General features: G+C 37.7%; 1 protein-coding gene and 1 long non-coding RNA gene across 2 annotated transcripts; both read right to left on the bottom strand.

The window, feature by feature from the left end:
• Positions 1 to 1,806: 1,806 nt before the first annotated feature.
• LOC107708511 (potassium channel subfamily K member 13-like) lies at positions 1,807 to 4,401 on the bottom strand. Its single transcript, XM_016512775.1, has 3 exons — positions 4,232 to 4,401; positions 3,655 to 4,050; positions 1,807 to 2,957 (listed from the first exon to the last, which is right to left on the bottom strand). Exons 2-3 carry the CDS (start codon positions 3,998 to 4,000, stop codon positions 1,948 to 1,950), a joined length of 1,356 nt encoding a protein of 451 aa, XP_016368261.1. The 5' UTR covers positions 4,001 to 4,050; positions 4,232 to 4,401; the 3' UTR covers positions 1,807 to 1,947.
• Positions 4,402 to 6,759: 2,358 nt separating this feature from the next.
• On the bottom strand, positions 6,760 to 8,396 carry LOC107708500 (uncharacterized). The gene is made up of 3 exons (XR_001636367.1): positions 8,203 to 8,396; positions 7,846 to 7,977; positions 6,760 to 6,787 (listed from the first exon to the last, which is right to left on the bottom strand). It is a non-coding gene; the product is annotated as an uncharacterized LOC107708500 (long non-coding RNA).
• Between the last annotated feature and the right edge of the window lie 839 nt (positions 8,397 to 9,235).

Raw genomic sequence — 9,235 nt, forward strand, 5'->3', positions numbered from 1 at the left:
GGTTGAGTAATAAAAATAAACAGATCAAGTCATTCATGAGATTTTAGTTTATTAATGTCTGTCCTGCTACATAAAGAGACTTTATGGCCTCTTGGTAATTATAGTCATACACGTTGTGAATGTGTGTGGCTGAGCTCAGATTTCAACACAAGAGTAACACCAACAGTAAGCAGTACCACTGTCACCCTGAAGAGGGCAGTAGAGACTCGCTCCTCTGCAATTTGCAAACCTTGTATTTATGTCACACTGATGCCTATAGTGTCACTCAGAAACAGATTTTAAAAGCTCTATGATTGACAACAGGCTATTGTTACACAGATATAAAGGGCGTGAGTACATCTGAAACACATAAATGTTGATACCAAAATAAATATTTAACAAATAAGTAATATTTGTGTTTACAATATACAATATCTACAGAATGTATACAGATGACTTAGTTTGTCTTTTAAATACTGATGATACTATCACATTAGATCCCTTTTGCTAAAAGTCTATTTGTATTCATTTTAGATCATTTATTTCTTAAGACAATCTACACTGACGGAAGCGTGATAGGAACGATTAAACAGTGAATATTACTGACCATCTTCCTTTGATTTGACACTTGTATTTCTTCCTCCGGGGACTGTCTCTCTGTAAGTGCCGTGGCTACATCTGCCTGGCTCTCGAAAATCAGTCTGTTTTCGTGAAGAGCCGTTAAAGGAACTCTCTAGAGGCACAGTGTGATTGCTTACAACACCGGCCAATCACTTCAGCATCAAAGCGACTCTGAGAAGCGATGTTACCATTAAAATCATATGGTTTATTTATAATGATGTAAAAAAATAAAAATAAAAAAATTTGAAAGCCGTCTACTCTTCAGAACGAAGCCATTCATAAATGCTAACCTTCACCGTCCTTCTGATCTACAGAGGTAAGTGGCTATTTTAATTTGATCTAATTTGCTCTGCACAGCCATTCCAATAGTAAATGTACACTTAACATCTTTAATAATTGCTAAAACCTCTGATAACTTATTTTTCCAACGAGCAGTACTCAGTCAGGGTTGGGGAAAAATTCAGAACTGAAGAATTTGCTGTCTTTTAGTCAGTGAGTGTGAATTTGAATTGAATTATCCAAAAAGTTGAATAGGAATCTGGTTTGGAATGACAGGAGGAGGAATTTACTGAATACATTTCAAATATATCTGTCTATTTATCTGACCATAAGACTTAGAAAACGTTTTCCCACAACTTTCAACTAAGGCTTTGTCAAGCCAACATTCAAAGTTTGTCCTAAAGGGATAGTTAAACCGAAATGAATGAAAATTCTTTAATTTACTCACCTTCATGTTGTTCCAACCCCATAAGAGCTTTGTTCATCTTTGAAATACAAATATATTTATTTTTATTGAAAGCTACGAGATTTCTGTACCTCCATTAAAAGTTAGTGTCACCAAAACTATTCAAAAATTCATAAAACATAAAACATAATCCATGTGAATTGAATGGTTTAATCCAGTCTTCTGAAGAGATATGATCGATTTATATGATGAGCAGGTTTAGTTTAGGCTGTTATTGCCATAAGAATATTATTCATTAAAACTATCTTCTTCTGTGTTTCGAAGATGAATGAAAGTTTGATGGGTTTGGAATGACATGAGCGTGAGTAAATGATGACAGAATTTTAATTTTGGAGTGAACTATCACATTAACAAATTTAAACTTTGCTTTTCTAGTTAAAGGTTAGTCATATACACTTCTTTGAATTTCAATTCATTTTAATTTTACTTCCTTTCATTCAAATTTGAATTACAATTCCGGATCCTGTTTGTTACAGCAACTCAAATGCAATTGAAATTCAGGGATTTTAAAGCCATTCTCATTTCAGTTCTGAAAGGTACACAACCCTTACTAAAAGTTATCCTTAATGTGCAATATCCAACGCCATCTTTGTATGACCGAGCTACCTGTCGGCACTTGTCTCCTGAAGGCGGTTATTCATGATAGCAAAGGCGCCCACTCCACCGGAGAAGCCGTTCTGGCGAACGTGGCTCTGCCTTGGATTACCGTGAGCGGTCTCTGAGAGTTGCTTCTGTAGAATGGCCAGAGAAACCTTGTTGGTCATAAAGTCATTGACTGAGATCATTTCTCCAGACAGTCTGCGCCCTGTCAGATAACCTCCATCTGGTCCTAAGCCAGCATCAGTCTCACTATCACAAACTGTTTCCACTGATGCATTAGTGAAGCGCTTTCCTGCCGCTTCGTTAGCCGGGGCAGGGTGCACGGCGTTGCGCTTTTGAGCCCTCTGCCGGGAATGTCCCAGTGGAGGGTGGTGGTTGTGCCACTGGTTGGAAATGCGTGGAAAGCAACAGCAACAGCAGGCCCGACCTTTTCTTCTGTATGGACGGCCACGGCAGGGACACTGAGCCCTGCTGCAGTCCAGTTTGCCGAGGATCCAGTTGAGCGTCTGCTTGATAATGATGGAAATGACATTGAACAGGGAATAAATGCAACAAACACCCATGAGGATGAAGAGGCAGTTGCCGAGACGGTAGGTCTCCTGAGCTTTATAGAACTCCCGTTGGCTGCTCACCACATCCCCGAAGCCAATGGTGCTGAAGGCCACAAAGCAGAAGTACAAGGACTCAAAGTAGTCCCATTCCTCCATGGCAGAGTACAACGCAGAAGCACTGCATGCAATCAGCAGGGCGGCGATGCCCAGAATGAGCATTACGTAGTAGACTGATGGTTTCCAACCTTCCAGACTGTCGTCCTCGCTCCTGGCCTCCTCTCCTCCCATGCCAGAGCGGCGCAGTTGTCGCTCGTGACACCAGCGCATGATGTAGGCCAACATCGTGATGATGCGCTCCAGGAAGAGGTTGAAGAAGAGGATTGTTGCTGCGCAGCCAATAAGTCCGTAGAATATCAAAAAGATCTTACCTGCAATGGTGACAGGAGTGGTCATGCCAAAGCCTGGAAGGAAACAGGAAATTATTTTAATACATTTATTCCTATTTAAAAACATCATTTAGCCCTCCTCATGTCACTTCAAACTGCTATGGTTTTACGCCTTCTGTGGGATACAAAGTTTTAAAAAACATCATGAAAGTAGACAGTCACCAGAGGCTGTCATGCTCAAAAGCTGCTAAAATATACCATATGTGTGTCTTTCAAGTCTAATTTATACTTGTGGGCACTCAATTTGAGTATTTTGTGAGTGGTCACAAGAACAGCAATAGCCAATAACATTTGACATCATGTCAAACCTGGCAGGGAGCATCTTGAGGTGGGGCAAGTTTGAAAGATTTCAAAGTTAAAGGAGAGGGGAATGTCATGCAATGCAAATTTGCATATGCATTTTTTTTTTTTTTTGGGAAGAAAGAAAATTAATTACATCAGGGCAAGTAAATGAAGTCAGTATTGGCATTTATATATATATATATATTTATATATACAGGGGCAGCCACAGTCCTGCAGAATTTTGCTCCAACCTTGACAAAAACTCACCTGCCTGTAGCTTTCTAGTAACTCTTAGGCCTTGATTAGTAGTTTCAGGTGTGTTCGATTAGGGTTGGAGCTAAACTCTGCAGGACTGTGGCTCTCCAGGCCCGTAAATTCTCTTTTGCAGTTATGAAAATCTGAATGCATAGATGACATTATATGAACTCACCAATAGTGGAGACCACTGTAGCAACAAAGTAGAAGGCTCCTGAGAAATCCCAGCGGGGCCTAAGTTTGTCCACTCGGATCCCAGTAGCAAAGGCCTCCTCATATTGCTTTAGGAGGACCTCTAGGGATTTCAGGTTTATGCTGTTTTGCTCCGTGAAGTTAGCCAGCTGTTCGTTCCAGCGCCTGTGAGCCTGCAGCTCAGAGGGATGCTCAAGTGCGGAGAACACCACCGCCCCACACAGCAGGTAGAGGAGGATGAAGGCCGCCAACAAGCCAAAACGGGCATTGTCTTCATTCAGGTGCAGTGGGAGGCAACAGCTGTTGCTGACATCTCTTCCACGTGGCATGACTTGATCACCAGCAGGAAATGACAAGAACAGGCAAACATGCACAGCCGCTAACACAGACACAAGAAAACAAATACTTTCACTCACAATTAAAACACAAACATAGACTTCACCACAATGGGCTTTAGAAGACGTAGAGACACATGAAAACTGTATGTTGCTCTTGCTTTCAGATACAGTTCAAAAATGAGGGACAAAAGTGTACCGGACAAAGTTCTTCATGTCCATTACCATTCTGCTGGACTCATAATCGCATCACTTTCTCCAGTGGCACCATCGTACACAGCAAGGTTATCAAGTAAAATGACACATGGTCCAGGAAATAAGACCTCAAGATACACCTTTTGGGTTAGCAGGTAACAGTAGGCAGACAAGCGCAAGATTGTTATCTTTTCACATCTTGCTGTCCAAGTATAGCTGGTGTTGCACCATTCAGTAATAACGTTGTGGTCTCGATGTGAAATCATGCTTGAGCTGGCTGGAAAAAAACATGAAAAGGATTGTAAGGAAATGTATTTAAGCAGTACATTAGTATCATACTATTTCAAAGATCACTAGATCCTGATTATTTTTAAGTTATCATGCACACAGTACTACAGAATACAACATTGTTTTATTATACATTCTGCATTTTTTGCAATTCTATTCTATTTTATTTTTATTTATTTTTATAAATTAATTAGATCACTGATTACTATCAACATACATGGTTGGCTATTATTAATGTCGGTCACATTTTCCTAATTTAGGTGATAATGAATTGTTTGTTTATCACAAACAAACTTTTAGAGTGGTGAAATTGAAGGTTACCTACCTGATTAAATTTTTTATATTTGAGGAAGAGCACCGTCATGTCACCATAGTACTCCAAACAATATTGCTATGTTAATGGAGCGAGGTAAAAGAATCAAAAGTGGTGGAAACATTTAGTTAAACTTAATAGGTGCCGTATATTCCTGGCAAGTGTGAATCCTTGGGAGCGCGTGATTGAATGATGCAGCTGAGGAGTAGAGAGCGAGAGGGAGAGAGAGAGAGAGAGAATATGAGCTGAGCGAGCAACCTATAGGTAGTAGTTGTGGGGACTCAAATCCTTCGAAACCTAAAAATATTCTTTCACTGATTCATTCGGTGTTGTTTTCTGCAGGTTACATCAGTACGCCTAGCAGAACTAAACAAGTCTTTTGGTGTGTTATGAATCACTAAATCATCCACTCCGATTCTTGATCGAATCAAGTCTTATCTTTTACTATACACGTATCCACTGAAAGAATTTACAGAAAGAATAGCCCAGTAAGAGCTTTCTATAATTTTCGCAATATTTTGTCGGCTTGTTTTATCAAGCTATAGCCATATAATCTTTAGAGAGCCGACATAGACATTGGAAGGCGGACTTAATTTACATTTATTTTCATCATTGTAAATCTTCGCCATTAAAATGTTCTTTTTTCAAATTTGTAATACATTTTTTAACTTTGCATTTTAACTGTTATTCCTTTTTTTTTTTTTTTTAATTTTTACAATACATTTTATGTCATAAAAAGAAAAAACATCAGTTATGGCATTTTCACACAAATTATAGTGACCATGGTAATTTGTTCTTATGCACTGTCATAATAAATACCTAAACACTCACAAATCACCCCCTACCCCATTACAATCATCATCTCTCTGAAAATGCAACTTCAAGGACATTCAATCAACAAGTACAATTTAAAAGCTTTAAACAACTGACAGACCTCCATTTGCCTGTTGCTTCACTGACATTAAAATATTGCTTTGTTTGATGTTGACAGACAAAAATATAGCCATGGTATTCTCTTTCTATTGTGAGATGTGCTTAGATGGCTGAGATGACATTGCTTTGTTCTCTCTGACCAGCCCACCCTTTCCTTTCATCTTGGTTGCCAGCTCACAAGACTGTATTCCCCCATCATTAGAGTACTGGTCATTGCTTGTAAGTGCCCAGGTGCAGTGGAGACAGACAAGCACTATATCAAAAGAGTGTGTGGTATTTTATTCATAAACTTTGTCCTCGTCAGAAAACAAGTGTTTTGGCAACTGCCGCCGAGAAACCGAAAAGATAGCCATGTCTTGCATTTCTATTATTCCAAATGCAGCAGTGCTAATCATGGGTTTGGGCTCTGAGTGCTACACTGTCTTTAAAGTCATCAAGAGATCTGAGAAGTGTGATCTGCATAATGTAATTCATCGCAGGTGCTGTGTGATGAATATAGTCATCGCCCAAAGCTCATTATGGAGTCTCTCTGTCTTTCCTCTTTTTCCTCTCTCTTTTCTCTTCATCCACCTGACCGTTCTCTTTGTCTTTCTTTGTTGTCGATGTGTTAAAAATCAGTGCTTTCCAAACTGGCCTGAGTCGTTGTTCAACATTATATACAGTATCTCACAGAAGTGAGTACACCCCTCACATTTTTGTAAATATTTTATTATATCTTTTCATGTGACAACACTGAAGAAATGACACTTTGCTACAATGTAAAGTAGTGAGTGTACAGCTTGTATAACAGTGTAAATTTGCTGTCCCCTCAAAATAACTCAACACACAGCCATTAATGTCTAAACCACTGGCCACAAAAGTGAGTACACCCCAAAGTGAAAATGTCCAAATTTACTGTTTGCCTTAACAGCGAATCAGGTTTCTTGCCTGCTAAGTACAAACATTTTGGAGGCAAAATGCTAAATATAATCTAAATCAAAATTAAATCCGTACATACAAACAAAAATTAATGAGAAACAGAGCCAGTCAGCAATGCTCTGGATACATTCCCTCTGTGGAAGCAGAAAATCACATGTCACAAACGTTTGTCTGGTCTACAATGGATGTGTTCTGTAATCCATTCTGTAACTAATTAAAATTGATGTTTGGGTTTAATGGATTAGATTGGTTAGATTGTGACAGCATTCACAATACATTTGTCATAATGGATTCTTTCTAACATTACAAAAAAGACAATATACAATTCAGTACGGTATAAAACGATACAATATACACTATTTACACTACAACTGTGAAGTACATAGGGGTAAAATCATTAAAAAGTGAAACTAAGAAATGTATAAATGTACGTTACCATTCACAAGTTTGGGGATGGTAACATTTTTGAAAGATGTTTTTGAAAGAATTACTTATACTCACCAAGGCTGCATTTATTTGATCAGAAATGTAGTAAAACCATGATATTGTGAATTGTTACAATTTAAAATAATTTTTGTTAATATATTTTAAAATGTAATTTATTCCTGTAATGGCAAAGCTGAATTTTCAGCAGCCATTACTCCAGTCAGTGTCACCTTCAGAAATCATACATGTTGATCCCAAAACTTTGCCCTACCCATTTCATTATTTCACAACTTAACCTTCTACAACTATACACAAGTTTTCTGAAAAGTTCTTGAAATAACAAAAATGTATGTTTTTTGTGACATATTAAATATTCCATTAATAGACTTATAAATGAATGGATCTGTAAATAAATAATCCATATATATATATATATATATATACACATTTTACTAATATTTCAGGTTGTAATTTAAATAAATGTTCATTATGCATTTTAAAGATTACATTTTTCAACTCATACAATTTTTATTTAACTATTATTACAGCTGTGTATGCATTTATATATGTATGTACAGTCGAATATCTTTGTCTCATGGCAGAGATAACTCTGGGAAAGAGCTGAAATGGTGTCATCACGCTGAAGAAATTTAGTTTTACAATTTTCCTAGGCCTCCTCTATATTAAAGCGTACTTTATTATACTGTGCCAGACTGTGCAACCACAATACGTTTTGTAAAGTCAACAAAAAACAGACGCATCTTACCCTGTAAGCATCTATTTGGCTTTGCCCAGAGAGTCTGTCCAGAAGCTCACGGGCCACCTGCATCCCAGTGACCGCAGTGAGCAGCTGCTTACACTGAACACTGTCCGTCTTCAGCCAACCCAGCAGCGCCAACTGCAACCGGGATACAAAGACAAGTGCCGATTAGAACGCCAAATATCAACCATAAACCATAGTACAACATTAAAACATGGTGATATATTTCTGTCGTCGTAGTTATCAATACATATGTGACAAAACATATTGGAATACGTTTAATAATAATAATGAACAACCAAACAAGTAAACGGAGCTGAACTAGGATTTTAAACTGCATGTGACAGAACGTTTGACACCAACCTGCTGTATCAATTGGGCATCTGTCATCCCGTTTGCCTCCGACATACTTATTTTTGGACAACAAATTCAATGCGTATTCCTATTGTACGAGATTATTATTAATCAGTAAACTATTAACTAAAGAATGAAATCTTTCTTCTAATATCACGTCGTTTGCTTTTGTGACACAACTGACATGATCTTCCTGTTTACATAGCTTGTTCTTCTTCCTCCAAAGTAAGATTTTATTTCGCAACTGCGCCCACTTCTGGACGGGCACGTAATTTTTTATTTATTTATTTATTTTACTTGAATAAAATACAAAACCTCAGTTAACAATACTTAATACAATTCAGATTCAATACATCAAAAACATGACTAGGCTACTACTACTACTACTACTACTACAAAATACTTTAAATAAATGGATAATATACGTGTAATACAACAATTCCTTCTGCAAGAGGATTTGTTGTACACTAGAAAAAGTGTTTTTTTAGAAGTACACTAAAAAAGTATAGTGTGTGCTATTCATTGTTTAAAGGGATTTTCCATACCCACTTATCCTCTAGTTCATCCAAAGATGGAGTGTTAGGGACTGACAGCCTCAGCCTGCATTCACTTTCATTGCAATTTTTTCCCCCACACAATTAAACTACAGTCATGGCCAAAAGTTTTGGCAGTGACATAAATTGTGTTTTGCAAAGTTTGCTGCTTCAGTATTTGTAGATTATTTTTCAACATGTTTCTATGGTATACTGAAAAACAATGATAAGCATATAAGTTTTAAAGGCTTTTATTGGCAAAAAAATAAATAAAATAAATACATAAATAAATATATGAGTCAATATTTACAGTGTTGACCCTTGTGGCATGCTGGATATTAGCTTCTGGGCCAAATCCTGACTGATGACAATCCATTCTTGCCTTATTAGTTCTCAGAGTTTATCACAATTTGTGGGCTTCTGCTTGTCCACTCGCCTTTTGAGGACTGACCACAGGTTCTCTGTGGGACTGAGATCCGGGGAGTTGCCTGGCCACGGATCCAAAATTT

This window comes from Sinocyclocheilus rhinocerous, unplaced genomic scaffold, assembly GCF_001515625.1.
Source record: "Sinocyclocheilus rhinocerous isolate Xijiao unplaced genomic scaffold, SAMN03320098_v1.1 scaffold506, whole genome shotgun sequence".
Lineage (NCBI taxonomy): Eukaryota > Metazoa > Chordata > Actinopteri > Cypriniformes > Cyprinidae > Sinocyclocheilus > Sinocyclocheilus rhinocerous.

Excerpts from the sequence above, each read along its gene's own strand:
- LOC107708511 (XM_016512775.1), bottom strand. The coding sequence starts at position 4,000 with ATGCCACGTGGAAGAGATGTCAGCAACAGCTGTTGCCTCCCACTGCAC. Across the intron at positions 2,958-3,654 it reads TACAGTGGTCTCCACTATTG|GCTTTGGCATGACCACTCCT; the intron begins GTGAGTTCATAT and ends GTTTCCTTCCAG.